Genomic DNA, 22,963 nt, shown 5'->3' on the forward strand with positions numbered 1-22,963 from the left:
GATGACAAATGAGATTGGTTCAAAAATACATGAGATTTTCAGCACTTGTGAGGATAGTAAATGTTTTTCTCAGTGTTCTTTTTATGTTCATACAAATACAATGCTTTGTTCTGGTAAAATAAATTTATTTGATGTGGGATTATAGCATTCTGATTAAAAGAAAAATAATTTGGGCCCTATTCTTTGCCCTGTATAAGTGGAAAAACATCTGGAAAATGTTTGCTGTTCAGACACAGGCATTGGAAAGATACTGATGTTACTTTCATTAAGCACCTGTGAAGAATAATCAAGATGGAATTTTTGAATAAATAGTTTAAGATTTAATTTTACATATTTATCTCCTTGGTACCAATCACCGTGGATATGAGAGATGGGATTTTGAGAACTAAATATGAGTTTGGGGGCAGAAGCCCTTTATGAATTAAATGTATACGTGCATGGTAGGTGTCCTTTTGGAAATCAGGTATATTGGTTTTTCATCAGTACCGTTTTCTTTTTTCAAGCGGCAGTGACTGGGACCTGCTGATAAAGCCTTTGCTCAGAGGCACAGATCCCAGAGTTCTTAAAGCCTTTTTCAACCATAATAAGTGAAACTAATTTTTGATGTTTAACATTTATAAGCCTATGAAACCAATGGGGCAGCATCAGTATTGAGAAAAATGCAGCCAAAAGTAGAACCATGTCTGAGAATAGGCCTTGAAAACAGTTCTTTAAAAAAAAAAAGTGTGCCAAAATAAGACTGTTAGTGTGTTCCCGTTGTGATACAGCAAGAACATAATTTTCCAGAATCACGTTCCCTTAAATTAATGATGACATTAAGATGTATAGATTCTGGTTTAGGGGGAATGACTCAGTCACGTTCACGTTTGAAGCCTAGATTTTGCCGTCATCTTTGGTTTTGCCATGTAATGTGATTGTTTGCTGACTGTCCCTCCTGTTGGTTAAATACTTTGTTAGCAGTCTTGGAGGAGAGATGAAGTAGAAACATATACTTGGTTTTGTGTCATACTGATGAAATTGTTCTAATTGTGTGTGTGTGTGTGTGTGTGTGTGTGTGAATAAAATACATATTCAAGTATTTGAGCATATTTGTGGCTTGTTAAACTCAGACTTGGTTGGATGTACATTCCATTCGTTGATAGTGATCCTTGAAAATGCCATGCTTTTGTACTTTCTTTTTTTATACATTGTTTAAGTCTAAATCATACCAATTTATAGAAAACAGTAGAAACAAATATTTTAATATTAAATGCTAAATCCTAGATTTAACTAAGGAAGCAGATTTAACCAAAAATTTTACTAATTAAATTCACTAAATTTTATTTTAATAAAAGTTATTATAAATGAAATAGAGTGCTTAAATATTTGGATTTTGAAATACAGGTAAAGTTAATAATGTTGAAGTAGTAACTGCTTACTAATGATTACTTAGATTGAACCTCATATTTTGTAAAGGGGATTTCTTTTTAGGCATCTTTATGTTAGTCTGCTGTAGATAAAAACTAACTTGGTTTGGCAGCAGAACAGTGAATTTCTGCCATCCAAAACGTCATACCTATTTCTCAGATTGATTTCAGTTATACCTGTATAGTGTGATGGCAGAAATGAATGGGGAAAAGAAGGTTGCCTATGAATTTCATTTGAGCTTTCTTATGCCCTTAAAGATTAAGCTTTTTCTGTAAGTGGCTGAAACAGGATTGTCTTTGACAGCAGAGAGTAAACCTGACTCCTTGAAAATACCAGAACTTCATGTTGTAACATTATTAACAGTTTTGCACAAGATACAAAGAATAATCATATTAATTTTTGATGATTTGCAAGGCATTTGATATTTAATATTTATATCTGAGATCCTTTGGTTATAATGCACTGCCATCTTTGCTGAATCCAAAACTCTTTGATTTAATGATATGATAAAATTTTCCATATTTTAAAGCTCAGTTTTTGAACTTACAAAAAAGGTACTAAGGCAGTGACTTCAGCCTTTAGTGCTGTTGAGCTTAATATTGTTAAGAATATAGCCAAGGTGTATCACAGATAGAAATTATATATATATATATATATATATAATTTATACATATATACATAATGAGATAAACATATATATCATATATATCATTTATACATATATACAAAATGAGATATACATATATATATATATCTATGTATATCTCATTTTAATGGCACCCTCTTGTAAAGATATGTGTTGTATTGGCAGAATGAATTGTGCCAGAAATTTAATATTTATTATAAATGAAGTAGACTGCTTACATTTTTGGATTTCAAAATACAGATAAAGTTAATAATGTTGAAGTAGTAATAGTTTGTCAATACTTCAAGAAGTAGGAATGGCTATTTAAAAAAAAGTTTGAATTGAATTGTATTTTATAACTAAGTGAATTAAATGCTTTCTAAATTTGGGTAGGCTGTTAATTTAAAGCCTAAGCTCTGTAGAGCAGTTGCCTAGAACATCTGAAGGCATCTCCTTGAAGAGGACTCTATATGTACATTTGAGGAGACAGATTTTTCATTTTATGTTAACATCTGAGAAGTAGTCCCTTCTCAAAAGTGCTGTGGATGCTGTAGCACTTGCTCAAGTATTCAGGACTTTTCCAGTCAGTTTATTGTTAGCTTTTGGTTTCCTTAAGAGGGTTCCACTACAATTCTTCCTTTTCATTTCAGTTATTAGTTTTATATAGATGTAAGTGCTATTGTCCTGATGGAAAAGGAGCTTGAATTCCCCTCCCCCTGGAAAAAAAAAAACAAAAACCTTTCCCAAATAATGCAGTTTTGATCAGAGTACCTAGAGTGTTATCATAGCTGAAGTTCAAAACATTTGTTTAAATTTTGAGCTAGAGATGCTCTCAAACTGAAGTTTAAATTTACTTCTAGTCAGTGCCATTATGTTTGCATCAAAAAAATAACTGAATTGAAAGACAATATTATATAGTGAAGCAGATCTTTATTGTGTAATCCGGAAAACAAAATTGTTTTCTATTTTTGTGAATACTTTTCTTTGTGTAGAAATGTCTTGACAACCATCTTTCTAAGGTAAAACCGTTTGCTCAGATAGGAAGCTGAACAGTATATTCCAATTAGCTGTTATAAAAATGTATCACTGGAACCTGTGACCCTGCTGAAAGGTTGCAGGTCTTTTCTATTGTCTTAATTATGATTTCTCACCACTGAAGTCTGAGTAAACATAGTAAAAAATGTATTAAGTATTATTTATATGTATTTTAAGGGTTTAAATTTAGTATCTCCATTATTTTTATGGAAAGGAGGTTATTTCATTGCTGTTAGGGATGTGTGTGACGAATATAATCTAGATTTTGCTGTAAAAGCAAATGGTTGTTTTTTTGTTTAAATGATTGTTTCATAGAGTCATCTAATGTCTGCACTCTCTGGCAAAATATATTTTATGTCTCTCTTTCAGATTTTACTACTGTGCCTTCTGCCCCTTACTTTTTCTTTTGTTTGCTTGTTTATTATTACTCTTTCTAGTAAAGTGGTAGAGATTAAGAGACCGTTTTCTTTTTGGTATATTTCACTAATTAGCAATGAGAAAGAATATAGGAGACTGGGGAGGGAAAAAGCCTCTCACCAAAAAGGCTTGTGTTGGTCAGCAGCTAATTCACCAACTAGGGAAGATGGGAACTCTGCCTTTGGAAAAGGTATGTGTGTCTGTTGAGGATCATCTTGAACTGACTCTGTTTCATTAACTTTGGTCATCTTTCAGTGCTTTTTAATTTAAAAGTTCCTCCATGTATCATTTTGTATTATGCACATTATCTGGGGGGCTTTTAAAGGGCTATTTTAATTCTTTGAAGCCTTGTTCTCCTTAATTCTTACAAGTAATTCAGTTATTACATGTGGATCAACAATTAGCACGATGTATGGAAAATAAGCTGTGTCTTCCCAAGTATGGGAGGGCCTGGATGAATTTCTTCACACCTAGTTTAAAGATATGTTTGTTCCCATACAAAATTGTGCACAGCCGTGACGTTGCAGCATTTTAACTTCAGAAAAATAAGACTGGTGTTGAGTGAGTGTTTTTTTCCCAGGTTTTTAGGTGTGCTTATTCAGATCTCATTACATTGAGGATGTTTTCTTTTAACCTTTGGGGTATGATTGGGTGATCACCTCGAATGACGTTCCTTATGCTCTCTTTTAATTATGTTTATCTGTGCCTTTAACTAACCTTAAAAAAGATTTCAGATGTTACAAGTCTAATTAAAGAGACAGACAAAGCACAGTTTATACTGTAGATTTTTTTCTGCAGTTCAATTAATCAGCATGTTTTCTCTTTTAATTAAAACCATTTTAGTAAATTAAAGCCCACAGCAAAACACATATATAATTTGTTTGTAATTAGCTCTTAATTGGTGGTAGTTGAAGCTTAGCACCCTTGGTTTCTTTCTTCATGATTGCCATTTTATTAGCAGCCAGTCATTAATTAATCTTTTTCTAATTAGCTTATAAAACTGTTGATGGCACATTATTGTAAATGTGATTTTAAGTTCAAAGCTTGTTAATAGGCTTTCTTACTTAGAAGAACAGAGATAAAGAAATTGCTGAAAACAGTACTACAGTTCTTAAAAAAAAAAACTCTTTCTTATGGGGGCTGTGTAAAGCATCTAACAGCTTATGGTTAATTTTTTTTATGCTTTTTTCCTTTATGAATGGCATAAGTTGCTTGAATATACATGTCTGTATCCAGGAGTAATTTCAACAGTAGAACATCTTTTTCTCCCTCCTTTGGAATAATGTAATCTACGTATAATTTGAAACCTTAATAGTCATCATTAAAACAGGTGTTATGTAAATAATTTCACTGTGAAATCAAAGTTGAGTATATGAATCATATATGCACATATACACAGGTATATGAATGATATATGTGCATACATACATATATGATAAAAGATATATATTTGTGTTTTAAAAACAATTTATTGAGTTACGCTTTGAAATAAAGTGATAGGAAGTTGTAGGTATAAAAATAAGTGATGGGTGTGTATCCAGTTGTACATATGTATAGCTATACATAGTACACAAACGTGCAAACATATACAAACTGCATGCACATTTTAAGATGACAGTGAAATTAGGTTATTTCTTAGAACAGAGAAAATGATTTGATTTCAAGTAGGAGTTCGGTGACTGGATGTGGCCTGACTTATTTGCTGTCACCAGAGCTTTGGCATCTCAGGTGTGACCTTGGAGGGAAACGTACCAGTTCAGATGTAGATATCTTGAATTTACTATAGCATATACCATATTAAATTGTGGTTTGAGTGAAACACATTAGTCACATTATATTCTTTGTTGAAATATACCACCAGTTTCTTAAAACTCCTTCACTGCATGGCATTCTGAGCTGTTTCTTTAAAATCAATATTAGTACAGAGTTTCGAAAGTTATTTTTTAAAAACACAGTATTATCAGTCATTGGAAGTGCTTTTTCTTATTTGCTTCTTGAACTTTGTATGTTATTTCAACTTTGGCTATTTCTTTACTTGTTTTTTGGAAGGCATTTTATGATGCCTTGCAAGAGACACTAGAAAGGGATAGCTGACAAGGAAAAAATTAAAAATTGGATAAAAAGTAAATGAATAATGTCATATTACTAAAAAGATGAGAGGCTAATTTGTGCCGACTTTTTGCTAATTTTGTTCAAGCCTCAAAATGAGGAGCTGTCACCCGTTCTGTGTAGCACTGATGACAGTGCCAATGATCCATGAAATAAGCTGCCGCTGGCTTTGTTCTGATAAGAATGAACAAATCTGCACAATGTTCGGCTCCCAGAATCTCATTTTCATACTTGCATGCAGGCTAAAAGAAATAAGCTGTTTGCAGGCTTGATTAATCAGACATTGGAGGGGTTTTTGTCTCTTTGATCTCTTTCGTCTCCTAGGTAACTTGCTTGACATTAATGTTGAGCTTGAGTAAAGACAATCAAGAATTGTCGACCAAACTGATATAAAAATTAAAGACCTTAACACTTTAAGTACTCCAGTAATGGTTCCGCTTTACTTCAGAAAACATCTGTTTTCATTTAATTAAAGAACAAAAGAGAATGGCATAAATATTTTTCATAGAGACCTATTATTCCATAAAAAGTTAAAGTATGATAATTGGTATTTTTAAATAAGTGCCTTGAAAGTGTCCAAAAGGGAGGAAAACTTTATAAATCTGTAACAAGCTAGTAATTTTGAAAGAGTAAAATATATTCTGAAATGGATAAGAAATTTACAGTTATGCTAGAGTAAGCTGTTTGAATCAGATGCTTCAAATGATTATCAGCAAACTTTATAATGACAAGATTTTGCAAGAAAAACTAACTTTATTTTGAAGTTTTTGTCTTTTAAAAATCTGTACTGTTACAAGGATGTGCCATTATATCTATTTTACAACCCAATATGATTTACACACGCTAAACCTGTAAAATTGAAAGGAGTTAAAAAAATGTCGCCGTGCATTTGCTTGAGGTTATGCAGACGCTTTTACAAATCTTCCAAGTGGCTGTAAAGATGAATGCCTCAAGGGTCCAGCCAGGGCCCTGCTTTTCCAACCAGCTAAAGCCCTTATCTTAAATCCAAGCAAAGTACCATTAATCTTTTTGAAAGACCTTTTATGGCTTTTAATATATCCCAAATTAGAACATTTTACACCCTTGGTTCCTGAAATATGGTGATAAAAAGCCTTTAGAGCTTAATTTTCCTTACTGCATGCTCTGACCAATTTGCAGTTCTTTGTGATAATGTTTAGACACCTTAATTAAAATGCAGCAAAATATTGGATGTTCTATATGGAAAATGCTGATACTTTGGCTACACATACAAGAAATTTTGTATATATTTTTATTCATTTAAAAAAATTTATTTCCACATTGTGTTGCTATAGTTATCTGATGACCCAAAACAATTTTTTAAATATAAAACCATTGACCACGCTTCTGTGATGTTTACGTCGGGCATAAAGATGCATTTTTCTTTTTATAGAAGGGAAAGGGAGATTCTTGTCGGCCTTTTTATTTGTTTGTAATACTGCAACTCAGCACGATATTCTTTTTTATTCTGGAACCAGTCAAGGTTAATCATCTTGACTGGGAAACTGCGTTTCCTCTCAACTGCCTCTTTCGTAGAAGGTCTTATTATCCTTTTTTATTTTCAGGTATTTTTTCTTTCTCCACAGAAATAAGTGAGACACATTCATTTTAATTATACAAAGGACACAAAAAGACTATGAGTTTTCATCGTCATTACAAGCTAAAAGATTTCTTTCTGTAGAAAATACGCAGACCAGGTTTGTTTAGTGTTTTATCAGCTGAAGAACATTTTATTTAACCTAAGCCAAGGTAAAATACAGTTAGAAAATATACCTTTTTATAGGATCAGGTCTGTTTGAAAGTGTTGGCCTATGTACCTAGTCGTTTATTATAGTTATTAAGTTCACAAAATGATGGAGCCCTCTCATGTAAATAGCTGTTTAATATGTTCTAATGAGTTATTTTTAACAAGCATGTACTGTATTAAGTAACATGTACTCTAAATCTTTACTGTGATGCTGGTTGTGCTGGATTTGGCCTTAGCATTGCTAGAGCACTAAAAGCTTTTACATTCTTAAGAGTACATGACCATGTCAAGGTGAAGAGTCTATTGAAGTCAAATGACTGCAGGCCCAGTCATAGGGAGCTGCTCTTTGGCTTGATTAGGACAGCCATGTTGGGAAATTCCAGTGAGAAAAATGTAAGCTATGTCTTAATTGACAACAGTTTTAGAAAATAATTTTCTCACATTATTACTAGTACATGGCAAATATGGTTCAGTTCATTTTTGTTTCTTACTCACAGTATAGTCTTAGTTTAAATTAAGGTAACCTAGCTGAGTGGGCCATTTTTGGTGGGTGGTTTTGGCAAAACTGAATTTGCATTTGATAGAACACACAGGAATGGAGTTAATGGAGAAATGTGGATTTTTCTGTTTCACCTTTTGGCAATGAGGAACAGGAAAGAGACTAAATTGTCCACTTGAATGTGGAGAGACTTATATGTATCTTAAACACAAGTAGCCAGCTATGACTTACAGCAGATGATAGTTTATTAGGTATATTTACGGCTCCCTTCGTAGCCTGCTGTACCTCCACATTTCCCAGCCCCCTTGTATTTAGTTGGAGCCATGTGAGTAGTTCTGACATGTGAATAGTGACTGACACAAAATGATTTGTGTCACTACTGAACTAAAGCATCAAAGAGCCATTGTGAGGCCCTCCAGCTCTTGTTCCATCATAATAATCCTGAAATCCATATGTTGAGATACTGGCATCATAAGTTAGAGGAAAGCCCTGCCCATCCACAGGGACTTAAGGTGAAACAAGAAATAAAAGTTAGTTAGTGAGATTTGGGGATTTGTTGGATACTGTAAGATTGACTAGTCTTACTAGTTGACAGGTGTTAACTTGATTTTTTTTTTACATGTATGACAAGTGGATAGTTTTTCAGTGGATAGAAATTTCATCTTAATGATAAATTATGTCACAGCCTCCTTCCAGAGTTTCATTTTCTCCTGGGATGATGATGATACAGCCTTTTGATTATTAACCTTTTTTATTTGGTTGACTTATGTGAACTTTTCTTCAATAAAGAACTGCAAATGAAAGAAGAACCAAAAGAACAAAGCCAGCACTGAACAGTCAGATGTAACTGCCAACTCCTTTTCCCCAGCCCCACAGTTTGAAAACAACCTTTTTTGTTCAATGCTGTATCTCCAGCACCTAGAACGGTGCCTGGAAAATTATGCATGTATGCCTTCATAAAATTTGTTGAATGCATGCTACCCTTTTAAAAAGAGGAGCACGACAGTAGTGCTGCTAAATATGGGTTTGAGTTTTGAGAAGACATGGAGGCTGGTCTGCTTTACAATGAATCATCCTTTCTTCATCACCTTTCCTGTTGATGTTGACCAATTTGGCACTGTAGTTCAATTGTTAGCTTTCGTCCATTTGTTTATGTTCTTTATATATATTCTTTACTGAAAAATCAAATCGATTTTTGCTCTCATTTATAAACTCCAGACAGTGCTTGATTACTACTTGTCGATTTCATCCTAAAGGAAACTGTTCTCCAAGATTAAGCTGAAAGACATATCAAGCATGCCACACTTTGCTCTCCTAAGTTTGCTTCTTTCCTTACACATGCTTAACCTCCTGCCATGCCTTACTATTGGCAAGCAGGTCCCTAGGACTTAGGCTTTAATCTGTTGACTTCAGAGTGGCTTCTAGGTCATTTCTTCTTTTTCACATGTCCACTAATATGCATCAGATTGAGTACAAGGGATAGAAAAAGCAAGAAACACCGAAAGAGGTACTTAGTTTTTGTTGTTTAACCTGGGTTCTTAATGGATACTCTTGAGCATCCACATTGGTGGACATTTTAAAAATAAGAGCACACTAAAAGTAGAAGATATCATCATGCTTATCCTAGAGATACTTACTGGGAAACAACTCTGCAGCCAGAGAGCTTTGTAGAGCAGAATGTATAACTGTACGCTGAATGGCTGGAGAAATACAGAAACAAGGCCTGTTTTAGGTTGAGTTAAAGAAGACTTCTGGGATGAGGGGATTTCACTGTGAATGGACCTTATAGGACTGGCAGATGTGTGTAAGGGGGCACACATAGAGGGCCCTGCACAGTGGACACTTAAGTACTGTGGTCCTGGTGCCCAGCCTTTTCACCTTAGCACCCCTGATACTCTTTCTTCTATCAGTGAATTGAAAGCTGTTGTCCATCATACCAATGCATTTATGAAGTAGTAATTAGCTTTCCCATGTTTTATTAATCACATCTGTGACTGCCAATCAGTGCTTCTGATCAGGATGAGATAACTGGTGTGACCATACTGAGTTGCTGTAATTCTAGCCCAGAGCAAAGAAACTTGATGTCTCTGTCAGTGTCTGCAGCCTTATCAGGGGTAAATTCCTGTTTGGCCTGCTGCAATGCTGAAATAGCTTGAAGATCCTCATTACTACCTTTGTGGACCCTCGAGGGGCCTCAGTTTGAGAAGGATTTCCATCCAGGAGACTGGTATAACTAGGGTAGAGGGTCTGTTGGTAGTCAAGGGAGATATGGGTCATATCTATGTATTCATTATACTTTGTTTGAGGGGGACTGAATGTAGAATTTCTGATTTCTAGACATGGCTTTCTTATCCACAAGTTCTCAATTATTTGTATAAATATAATTATCGTATTAGCTGGAATATTTATTTTCACTTTTTTTCTTTTTTTGTACTTTGTATTTCTTAGCTTGGTGTCAAAATTGCCAAAGCGGTTGCCTGCCACAATTTTGTAAAAGCCAAAAAGGAGGTTGAAAATTCACAGGCTGCCCGAAAAAAGAAGAAACTCGCATGGGGGTGAGTTTACTTAACACTTTTAGTAGTAGTTCTTCTGACTTCATAGAAATTGTAGAAATTCTGCTAATATATTTTGTGATCTAGTTTGTGTATAACTGTTACTCATTTTACTTTTTTTGTCTTTGTTGAATATTTATCAGATTATAAAATGGAGGCATTTCTTCATCCTGTTTAATGTTTATTTTGTAATCATTGGAGTATGTGAAAAATTTTTGTTTTGCTTTGGTCTCTTAAGTAAACATGTTCAGCAAAGTTTTTTTGTTTTTTTTTATTAAGAAATAAATTGAGATTTTTATGTTCTTCATTTTAGGTTTGAAGCAAAGAAGAGATGGGAAACCAAAAGCAACATGGGATATATGTAACTTGCCAGAGTGCTTCAAGATATTTGTACTCAAATGCTCAATTTACTGAGAACGTTTTCCTGCCTATGTTAAATACGTCAGAAAATTGATAGAACTAGAATACAAATAAGCATAAAATTTGGGATTTTGATTATCATCTCTTTTCAATCTTTCTCTAAGGACTTTGTCCTATTGCAGTGAATAAAATGAAGCATTCTCTTATTTATATAAGAAATGTAAGAAAAAATATAGAAAGGAAAGGATAGGATTTTGTTTGTTTATTTGTATGGACCCACAGTATAAAATCAGTTTTGCTGCTTTTCATTCATTTGGTTTAGTATAGCCAATGAGCTTCTTGTACTTTCTTCTTATTTTGAGACAGAGTCTCACTCACTCTGTCACCTAGGCTAGAGTGCAGTAGCATGATCTTGGCTCACTGCAACCACTGCCTCCGGGTTCAAGTGATTCTCATGCCTCAGCCTCCTGAGTAGCTGGGATTACGAGTGAAGGCCACCATGCCTGACTAATTTCTTTTTGTATTTTTAGTAGAGATGGGGTTTTGCCATGTTGGTTAGGCTCGTCTTCGTCTCCTGGCTGACCTCATATGATCCACCTGCCTCGGCCTCCCAAAGTGCTGGGATTACAGGCATGAGCGACCATACCGGCCTTGTATTTTCTTATCTGTACCTAGTGTAACTACATGTTTACTGGAACTGTGTTTTTAAGATTGACAATTGTTTATAATGGATTAGTCTAAATACCAAAAAGTCTCAGTTGATACTATCTTTACAAATGACTTGACCTTAATGTTATAAAAGTAGTTACTGATTTTTTATTGGAGGCAGACTTGATATTTCAGAATTGTATAGTAAAAGCAATTTATTAATTTTGGTGTACTTTCAGATAAACTTACAATAAAGAAAGGGCCAAATGTAGTATTTGGAAGATGATTTAAATTCAGCAACACCTAAAAATGTCTTCCTAAGTATCTTTCTTAGCCATGTCATTCTTTAAATTATGAAATGGTTCTTAGAAGAGATAATGGTGTAAGTGCATTAAACAGACAATTATAACTCCAGATGATATAACTTTGATCGTTCTAAGGACTGGTTTGTTTGGTTTTCCTCCCATTCCCCATTCCTCCTTAACAGATTGAATGAATTAATGAGCAGAAAGAAAGGATTGGTAACATGTGAAGTTGTTTTCATTAGATGTGCATCTACTGATTCTAACAGGAAAGGGGCTCAGGGAAATCATAAAACAAGTGGGTGAACAAGACCAGGATTGATTGTGTTGGCACCTCCCTGCTCAGTGTCCAGCAGAGGTAAAGAACCACTCAACATGGTTTTTTTCTCTTTGGTCTTTGTCAGAGGTTTCCTGGCTGTCTGCTATAAACTTTCTCTCGGTCGATAATATAAATTCAGAAACATAAAATGCATCATGATTATAATTATATAACTGTTATTTTTAGACTTAAAATAGTAACACAATTTTATTAATTTATGGTGGCACATTTGAAGTTTTTTTTCCTATGTTCTGGAATAAAAAAATACCTAGCTCATATTTAAGCGTCAAGAAATCATATCTTACTTTCATTTATTTGAGAAAAGCCAGCATAGAGAAAGCAACATTTTAGAAGATTATGTGTCATACTAATTCGGTATCCAGACCAAATGTTGGAAAATCTTATGATTTAATATCCCTTGTTCCATTTTACAGATACGATCATGTAAAACTCACGTACAATATGCATTTCAAACTGCTAAAAGGTAAATATAGACTTTTAGAGTAGAAACCTTTCCTCTAAAAATCTATTGTGGGAGAAATATTAACTTATGCAATCCAGTGGTTTTGTCTGAAATCCTAAAAATATTATTTTTGAGCAGGTGAGTGGTATAGATATTCTCACACATGCGGCCCCAATACGGGCATTTCCCTTTGACTTGTGTCTCTTTTTTTCCTCTCTCTCTTTCTATGCCGTAGAGCATTTAGTGACCCCTGCAGGCATATTGCACTTCCCATACTGAGGCCTTGCCAGAGTGGCCTCCTGTAGGATCTGACTCTCCAGCCATGGAAGTCCTTCTTCAGCTTGCTCCAGTGCCCACAGGGCCCCTCAGCGCCCCCTCGGGGTTCTCATGTAGATGGGAACATTTTAACTCAGCGGAAGGCAGGTATTGCTGCAAAATTAAGTGTAGCGGGGGCTCATTTAATAAGGGAAGCCACATCTCCCAAATCGTCGCTCTTTTCGGGGCATGGGTTGTGGAAAGCTCTAAAACATGATGTATAGCAGGAGAAGGGGTTGGAGGGAAGGATGTGTGAGGACAGGTTGTCGTGGGTTGGCCCTGCTGACATGTCATTTGAGAGCAGTTTTATTTGATCCTTTCTAATAGGAATTAGGCATTTTACTCATAGGAACATTATTCCTAGAGTACACATGCTGCTCAAAGGATGTAGTTACTTGTCCACTCCATTCTAGTCACAGCAAAATAAGGATTGTTTTTGGATCCGTCAGTAGTAACTATGGTTCCTAAAGCTTCAACATGTGCGTTTTCTACCACCAGAATGCCTGAGTTAGATCAGTAATGTAAACGTCAGTTATTGTTAACTGAGATTAACATGTTTCAGGCCATTGGAATGGCATTAATGTAACTATGATTTACTGTTTAAGTACTTTAGGCTAAAACAACTTACTAAAGAACGGTAATTTTGAGCTTACAGTACCGGTTCTGAGAAGTGAAGTTGGCAGTGCATTCTTGTTTGGGTGCCCTCAGGAGGTTTCTGATTTTCAGCAGAGCATTCTCTGTCTTTCACCAAAAGGAGAGTTTGAATATATAATCTTAGGTTTGCTATAATTAGTTCCGATGACAGAAGTAAATACCTCAGCCAAGACTGTAAATCAGTACGTAAACAGGTTTCTGCAACTGATCATAAATCTCAGACTCCATATTTTAAATACATTTATTTTTTTAGGCTGACGGATAAGGGAGCAGCAGGCAAACGATAGGAATAAAATGTTATCTGAACTTTAAGTCACAATGTAGAACTCACATTAAAATCTGATTTTCTTTATACCTTTTGTCTAAAGTATTATCTTTTAACTATTAGCTTATTAATAACTTAAATAAGGCAAGTTTGAATTCTCAGAAAATGAAGATACAATTTATAAAATGTCCAAATTTTTAGTAAGACATTACTTTTTGAGCAATGTATGTCTTGGTAAATTTGAAACATATTGTATGAGGTTGTTGTTTAAACAAAATGAGAGTTGTACATTGTTTTTTAAGAGATGACACAGTTTGAGGAGGCAAGCCGATGTTATGTCAGATCTCATTTTGAAGTTAGTGAAACCTAGTCTAATCCAGAACCAACTGAATCCAAGTTTTCCATTTTGGCAGAAGTTGCTTTTATTTTTAGTATCTGGCAAAGCAACAAATGCTTTGCATGTCAATTTAATATTTTTTCCTGCCAACTGTTTATTCATTGGCTTAAAATTTACACTCTACTAAAGTCTTAGCTCTGACTTTCATGAAACAAATAGTAATATTTGGACAAAATATGTACATGAAAATCTTTTTCTAGAACCAAATGTAGATTGGTATTTGTGACATCAATGGCTTCTAGCACAGTGACGGATTTGAAAATACTCTGAAAAGTGAAAGGCTGTGCAAACCCACTGCAGTACATCTCAAGTGATTTTTATTATGAGGTAATCAGAGATCTGGGTTTTCAAATTTAAATTAGTGGGTGACTTTATGCTAGAAAGTAGAATATTTGTTAGAATAAGTTTACCAATATATATTTGTCTTGGCCTTTGTAGGAGGATACTGAGACATTAAGATCCATTTTTCATTTTTGAGGTTGGGGCACTCTAGATTTTGATAACATGTGCGGAACTGCATTCTTTATTATTTTATCCTCCCTCCACACTGCTTGCCTTAAAAGAAAAAAAACCTACACACATTTCCTAGTGTTACTGCTGTAATCAGCACAGACTTCCTGGGAAGTGATTCTTGCCTTCAGTAAAGGACATGGTAGCATGTGGCCGATGGAGATTGCCATGAGGAAACTTGGAAAGGCATCGAACCATTTTGTGCTAGTGCTAAAGTAAAGTGTGTTTTCTCTTCAGTATCTCCACCTCCTCCATTGTGAGTATTCTGGAGGTGTCTGTTCACTTTGCCAGAATTTCTTCAAATACAGCGATGCTTCAGAGTAGCTTCCTGCCACTAGCTTTCTTGATCTTAATCCCTGGAACACAGCTATAGGCTTCTGGGGAATAGGTTATTAAATGCCATGCAGTGTGCTATGTTTTTAGATGTGCATGTAAAATTAAGAATTAGCTGAGGAATAATTATCTTTTTATTATTATTAGTAGTAGTAGTAACTTATTTTTAGATTCAAGTAAAGTTTGTTTTCCAAGTGAGATGACATTTTTAAGAAATTGAATTTAAGTATGTGCTTTTATATCTAGACCAGGTTTCTCAAGGAAACAGAATACAAGGGAATGAAAGGGGAAGGGAGGGTAGTGCCCAAGAGACGCCTCAGCTCTTAAGTGCTCCCCTGCTAGGTTTTCCCCGTGCCTACCCACTGGCACTGTCCTGGCAGCTCCAGCCCACACCTCCTCCTGGGCCCTGGGCTGCCTCTTGCTGAACAGCTGCAGGGGGCCTGCTATGTGACGGGAATGGAATGAGGTCATCTTTTTCCACCTCTAATTTCTGAAGGGTGTGTCTGTCCAGTTTTTACTTGTTCATTGAACTTAAAGCCTTAGAAACCAACAGCTACAGTACAAGCTGTAATTATTGATGTCTGTTTCATATTCATCTGTAAGTTCTGGCATTTGATCAAGAAGTTAATATATCACTTCATCTTCAGGCTGAATGTGTCTCAGCTATAAAGGTTTTATTGTTTGATGGATAGCATACAATTATGACTACCCACAATAAAAAGTGTTTTCATTTGTAAGATGGGTGATACTAGAAGTAATTATGAATGTAACAAGGAATAGCGAAACAATGAAGCTTTGCGTTTCTTTGAATTTCTCTTTACACAATGCCTGAGGAACATTTTGCTGAATGCCTACTATATGTCAGATAAACTAACACTTGCAGATGCAAAGATGAATAAGCTCAATCTAATAGGAAGTTTATGTAAACCATGTTTTAAACAACTCGATTTTCAGGTGAGCTATTAGGAAATCAGTGAGTTTTTCTTTGCCAAATACAAAGAAATATCTACATATAAGAAGTAAGCTTAGACTTAAAAATTTTAGTTACCTGAGTATATACTTATTGTACAGGTTGCTGAATTTCCTAGCTAGGCAGTCAGCTACGTTGCTCACCAGCTTAGTGACTGATCTGTACGTGCTCACATCAGATTGGGTGGGATTGTTGCCCTGACTGTCTCTCCTGGAGGTGATGAGCATTGGTGGGGTTTGACTCAGGAATGAATGCACTTACTTATTCTGCACACTGTACTCAGTGATTTTAAGCTTAGAGTTTTCTTAGACTGCATCAACATGTCCTTAGTTTTAGCTTGGTGGGGTCACAGTGCCTGCTCATGTTAAGGTAATGCTTGCTACTACTATAGATGTGCCCCTCCAAATATAATGACTCAAGCACAGTACATTTCTTGTTCATGGGAAAAAGAAGGTGCTGCTTGCTATCAACAGGGGCTCTGCCCTGGGCTGTCATTAAGAGACCCGGTCTGACAGCGGCTTACCACCTTCTTTCCCTAGTAATCCTGGGTGTCCCCATGCCAGTCAGCTGGAAGGGAAAAGAGCATGGAAGAGCACTGGTGGGAAGTTATGGGCCTGGCCTGGAAGTGGAATACATTAGTTCTCGCTTTGCACTGGCTCAGACTTACTTCCTTCATCACACCTGACCACAAGGGAGGCTGGAGAATGTAGACTGAGAGGAAAGAAAAGAAATTTTAGTAAATAGCTCACAGTTAACTGCCACATTGCCTCAGTCACATATGATAAAGTAGTAACTTTACGTTTTGCTGATGTTGAGTAGCACAAACTACTATTTGTGATTTGATGGAGTCATTTTTACTTGGGTGTGTTGACAGAGCTGAGTCAAAGTAGCCGCTCATACTACCATGTAGTGGGTGCGGTGTCACAGTGTGATACCTGCTGAAAGAGCATTGCATGCTCAGTCAGTGAGGCAAAGGCAGTGCTAAGGATGTCATAAAGCACTGTTGGGCCTTTACCAGGTAGGCGAATAGAAGCAAGTGCATACTAGGTAGAAGGAACAATGTGACACATTTGAGGCACAGCAAGGACTTAGCAGGGGCTGGGGGAGAGAATGAGAACAGGGAAGTGGAGCAGCAGAAAGAGGTGGCGCTGAAAAGAGCTGTCCAGAACCAACTCACAACTTTGAGAGATGCCAGGGAGATTGGACTTGTGTGGGGAGAGTTGGGTTATGGATGGTGATGTGGGATGAGGAAGGTAGTTGGCAGGCTTTTAAGAGTAATATCATCTTAGTAATTTGGTAATATTGAGTTATACATTTAGTATTTAGTAAAGTAAGTCATATTTATACTTGTGTGTCACAGTACCTGTGGAATGTCATGGAAATGTCAAATGGGCAATTGTGTGTAGCAATCTGAAGGTCAGAAGAGAGGGAGGTTGCAGAGACAGGTTGAGGAAAGAGATCTTAAAAGGTGGCATGTCAATAGGAACAAATGCCACTGAGCTATCAGGCAAGATAATGGTGGAAAGGTGGCTGTTGGAATTAGCATCAGATGCCACCGGTGATCTTGGCCAAATCAGACATCCAGACCAGAAATGCAGTAGATGGTGCAATTGCAATCTTACGTCAAATTTCCTAGAAACGGTGCCTCAGATCTCTTGTGGAGGTGATTTATAAAAGTATGCACTTCAGGAAACATTTGTAAGGGAGGGAGCAAAGCTGATGAGGAAGGGGAATAGCTGAATGGGGTAAAGCCTTAGCCTTGTGCTGGGGGGAGGGCTCTGTGAACTCTGGCAAAGGAGCTGGCTGTCTTTTTTTTTTCTTTTTTTGGAGACAGAGTCTCACTCTGTCACCAGGCTGAAGTGCAGTGGTGCGATCTCGGCTCACTGCAACCTCCACCTCCCGGGTTCAAGCGATTCATCTGCCTCAGCCTCTCAAGTAGCTGGGACTACAGGTGCATGCCACCACACCCAGCTAATTTTTGTATGTTTAGTAGAGACAGGGTTTCACCACATGTTGGCCAGGATGGTCTCCATCTCTTGACCTTGTGATCCTCCTGCCTCGGCCTCCCAAAGTGCTGGAATTACAGGCGTGAGCCACCGCGCGCGGCCAGAGCTGGCTTTTAAACCCTGTATTAGTCAGTCAGTCAGTGCCTGCATTGCAGTGCAGACCAGCATTTTACCTGGGATGAAAGGGATGAATGGATGGATGGATGGATGGATGGATGGATGGGGTGGAGGATACATACCTGGTCCTTCCAGTTAAACTATTTAATAAATAGTCATGACTGAGAACATAAGCCTTGGAACTACTGTTACTGTTGTGTAATTTTTTTTTTTTTTTTTTTTGAGACGGAGTTTCGCTCTTGTTGGCCAGGCTGGAGTGCAATGGCGCGATCTCGGCTCACTGCAACCTCCGCCTCCTGGGTTCAAGCAATTCTGCCTCAGCCTCCTGTAAATTTTTTATAACACTTTGAGGATTCACTGTTATATATGTTCCTTGCCTTGAAGGGACATCTTGGTTCTACATACATATAAATGTCTAGCAGATTGAAAATCTAAAATTCTTTCATTACTCTTTCCAGATAGTATACTCTTGCACTTTCCTCTAAGAAAGCCAAACACACATTATACTTGTTTTATAGATGAGGAAATCAAGGTGCTGGGAAGGTTAAGAGAACTCTCCAGCCATTCATCTAGCATAAAAGGGCTGACATTAGAACCCAGGCTAGTCCTTTACCTCTTTCCCCAATTCCAGTGGTTCTTGAAGTGTAATCCATGCCCACCTGCAAGCAGAATCACTTTGTTAAAAATGTAAACTCCAGGGTTCCTCTCTGGGGCCAGAGCCTGGGATTCCACACTTTAAAATGCTCCTCTGTAATTAGTGCGCACAAGGAAGACTCATTGTCTTGGAGCAGCACCCGCTTCTTACACGGGGAGTCTGGGATGGGGAAGAGGAAAGCAAGCCAGTGCAACTTGCACATGTCTTATCACAAACCATAGGGAGGGAGGCGTGCCAATGGGTATGAATACTGAGTCTAATGCCATTAACATAAATGCTCATATTCCCAAACAGGCTGCCTGTACTAGCACACCACCTCCGTTTTCAAAAAAAAAGGCAAAGATTCTGTGTCAAAGAACTCAATTGGAATCCTTGCTTGGTACTTGCTTCCTTGCCAACAGTGCTCAAAAAGAAAAAGAAAATCCAAAGTCTATGTACATAAAAGTTCCATTCCCGACGGTGGAAGGCTTAATTAAAGTCCTCAGATGTTTCTATACACCTTGGAAAGCAGTTTTATGAAATTCATGTATTACTAGAATTGGCCCCAGCAATTCCTGCAGTTAAAAACCTTGTAACTCATGCAGCTTTGTTAGGAGCAAGCTGTCTTTTTCAAGATTCGGTTTCCTGCTTCCTTTACCTCTGTAGCCTGTGGCAATGAGGGCGGCTCAAGGGCCTTCAACTGCCAAGATGGCACTAGAGGATTTTCCAAGGTTAAGGTCAGATAACAGAATCTGGAAGAAATGGATCCCTCTTCCTACATTTCCTCTTCTCATTATTTCAATAATAGGCATCGAAGGCTTGGGATGTGTCTGGCACTGTAGCGGGCACTGAGGATGACAAACTGAACAAAGCAGTTGGATCTTCATGAAGCTCACATCCTAGAGGGAAAGATGTAATAAGCAGACTCTGCAATACCATATGACCTTTCAAGGGAGGTCCTGGTCAGCAACATCACCTGGGAAATGTAGAAATGCAAGTGCTGGGGCACCAGGCCAGACGTGAACTAAACTGTGGTAGCAAGACCTTGTGTCTTCTGATGGACATTCAAGTGTGAGAACCACTGGGCTCTCACGTGGTGATAAACTATGGAGAAAAAAAGAGGGCCCAGGCAGGTGTGTTGCTGATGCCAGCCGATGTTAGAATAGTGAAGTTATTACACCCTGGACTATGAAGCAAGCCAGATTTTAATCCCAGCTCTGCCCTTACAGGATGTGTAACCTCAGGCAGGCTACTTAATCTCTCTGTACCTTGGGTTCTCCTGAGAAATGGAGATAATAATAGTAGCTATCTGATCAGGATGTGAGGATTAAAGGAACTAATGAATATGAAAGTGCTTAGAATAGATTCTCACACATAGCAAACAATATACTTGTTGGAAGATGATTCTCTGGACAATTCTTGCATTTCTGCACATCTTACAAGCAAGGCACTAAGTACCCTTTTGTTCCAAACTATCTTTGCAAGAATGTTCGTATATAACGTCCTTGAAAGATTGAGATAATGTCTCACTCTAGAGCAAAGAACAGACATGCTTATTCCCGTTACAAAATATTCGGTTTCCTAAGCTCAGAGTTCCTGTTCTTGAATGGAAGCCATGTAGTGTACAGGTGTCTTTTGGCCCTCTTACTGTCATATAGGAATCAATGCAAAAATGCTGATGGCTATTTCTATTGTTGTGAGTAAATGTCTGAATCGGGAGTCTAGTGTCTTCTACTAACATTTGTAAAACTGGCAGACTGACTTGCTAACTTGCAAGTGGGGTGAAATCTCAGACCCTTCATAGTTGTTGACAATTCTGTGAAAGTGTGTAAGTGTTTGTTAGTATTACTGTCATTATTACTCCACACTACATGCCAATTTTCTGGAATAAACAAAAATGTAACTGATGGCCCCAGCCTTCAAAGAATTCCCAAGTGAGGCAAAGAGGTTAAATATCTATGCAAAGATGACACAAAAGACGTACAGTAGCAGGAAGGCACAGGCTTTGGAATAAAACTTGGGTTTGAATGTAGGTTGTGGATGTTTGCCAGCTATGGCAACTCTCTAAGCCTCAATTTCTATTTGTAAAGTGCTATTGCTAATAATGCTTACTTTGTGAGGTTGTGAACATGAAGCTAGTGCACAGAGAGAGTTTAGCACAGGCCTGGCCTGCAGTAAGCACTCAGTTACCATTACTAGTGTTCCTGTATTCCTTTTGTGCTTAGGAAACAAGCAGAGCACTTTCTCTCCCTTCCCTGGGTCTTTAGGGAAGTGAGGCCCCCGTACTGTACTTTCTTCCAGGTGGAAGCTGCTTTCCTTGGAACCACCAAACCCCAACTCAATACGTTCCTGGATTCTGCCCAAAGAATTCCCCAAGGCTAAGCTCCTATAGGTGGGTGGCTAAAGGACTGGCTTCGGAGTCAGACAACTTTCAGTGCATATATATGTCGAGATTTAATACGATAATGTAATGCTTTGAAGTTTATGTGGTTGTTTTTGATGATTTTATTAATGTGCATAATAGTTCTAGCACACAATATGTGTTTAGCCAATGTTAATCACTGCCCTAGGCTACAACACCATGATTTAATAGGCCGTTTGATTTTCATGACTGTATTCATAGGATATTTCTCAATGACTCATACATGGTAGGTGTTCAGTAAATATTTGTTGATTTAATTGGTTTGAATGAACAAAAGAATAAATCCTTTCATCTTTTCTTTCAAGGTATTTATGCACTAAATCATCCTCAGTATACTTTTTTGAAAGCCAAATTTTTCCCAGAGCTCCCCATTTCCTCAGCTCCCTCTCTACCACTGTTTTTTTCAGCTGCTGGGGGCTACAGACCCTCTCTCTAGAAAGATGGACATGTGAACATAAGCACTGCATTTTGCACACAATTTCCATGGTTCGGAGGCTGCCTGAACTTTTCCCTCTAGAGGACCCTGCTTAAATACTTCCATTCTAGGGTGTCCAGCCCATTGAGATGGCCAAGCAATCACATCCCACTTAGCTCCCCAAATCAGCAGTCCGCCATGGACAATCCTCAACACAGTCGCTACTTTGTTCCTCTCGTCAAGTCCACACAAGACCCACTTTCAATCTACTTGTGATTTAAGGATGGCGAAGGAGTACAGCAAATCTAGTATTTTAAATTCCTATTTATAGCAGACTTGTGGTTTTCAAGACAAGCTAATGGAAAAATTGATAGTAAAAGTAGGTTCATTCAGTCTTATTGATCATGCTTGTAATTCTGAAGATTCCACATGTACTTTTTGTAACCGTATTTCTCTTCTCTTCCATTTTCTAGTTGTGAGAAAACCCAGTTGTCCAAGAATTGTCAAGCTTCCCTTGGCCTTAAGGAATGAGCACTCAAGACTGTTCTGGGCCAAGTGTAGTTGCTGACTCCTGTAATCCTAGCACTTTGGGAGGCCGAGGAGGGAGGTTTGGTTGAGCTAGGAGTTTAAGACCAGCCTGTGCAACATAGCAGGACTCCATCTCTACAAAAAATAAAAAATTAGCCAGATGTGGTTGTATACTCCTGTAGTCCCCAGCTACTCAGGAGACTAAGGTGGGAGGATTACTTAAGCCCGAGAGATCGAGGCTGCAGTGAGCTATGATTGCACCACTGCAGTCCAGCCTGACCCTGTCTCAAAGACCCTTCTGAAAGCAGAAAGGAGGAGGTTTTCCAAAACCAAATCATATCAAGCACCTAGCTTGATCTGAAAACATACAGAAGCAGGATTGGTAATTGATTGACAGGAAGGACAACTCAAAGTGGGAAATGGAGAATGGTATGAAAATACTTAAGCAGTACTGCCCAAAGGAAGAAACTGAAAATTTCACCATAGATTTCCTGAGAAGATGAAAGTGTAGGCATTAGCATACTCAAGAATCAGGCAGAGAGTTTTCCCCATTTGGAAGCTGAAAAAGGAGTGATCAGCTGCCCAAGACAAGAAAATGATGTGGACCCAGAAGGAACTGTCACTCACATGTACACTGTCCAGGGGGCTGGAGAAGGATTACAGCCGCCATTTTGGCTTCTCTAGAGTGAAGCAGCAAAACAATGTCTAGTGGTTGCTAGGCAACCATTAGCCCATCGCTGCCCTTTTCCATTAAGCATTATCTGCCTTCTTAGATTGTTTTAATTTATTTTTTAAACAGGAAAGGTAATGCAACAGAGAATTAACGGTGCAACCTAACCATGAAAATGCATTTGAGATTCCCAAATCAGTGAAGGCTTTACAAACGTTAGATCACT

General features: G+C 37.5%; 1 protein-coding gene across 3 annotated transcripts in view; it reads left to right on the plus strand.

Annotated features, from left to right (window-relative positions):
• The window catches only part of FAM204A (family with sequence similarity 204 member A), a 33,500-nt gene extending 21,659 nt beyond the window's left edge, over positions 1-11,841 (plus strand). For all 3 annotated transcript variants that reach the window (XM_012448050.2, XM_012448049.2, XM_012448052.2), the window contains 2 exons: positions 10,306-10,412; positions 10,723-11,841. In XM_012448050.2, coding sequence (XP_012303473.1) covers positions 10,306-10,412; positions 10,723-10,774 — 159 coding nt within the window. In that variant the 3' untranslated portion in view covers positions 10,775-11,841. The remainder of the gene's footprint in view (positions 1-10,305; positions 10,413-10,722) is intronic.
• The last annotated feature ends 11,122 nt before the right edge of the window (positions 11,842-22,963 follow it).

The sequence above is a fragment of the Aotus nancymaae genome, unplaced genomic scaffold (assembly GCF_030222135.1).
Source record: "Aotus nancymaae isolate 86718 unplaced genomic scaffold, 86718_ANA_hifiasm-v0.15.2.pri h1tg000010l, whole genome shotgun sequence".
Classification (NCBI taxonomy): Eukaryota; Metazoa; Chordata; class Mammalia; order Primates; family Aotidae; genus Aotus; species Aotus nancymaae.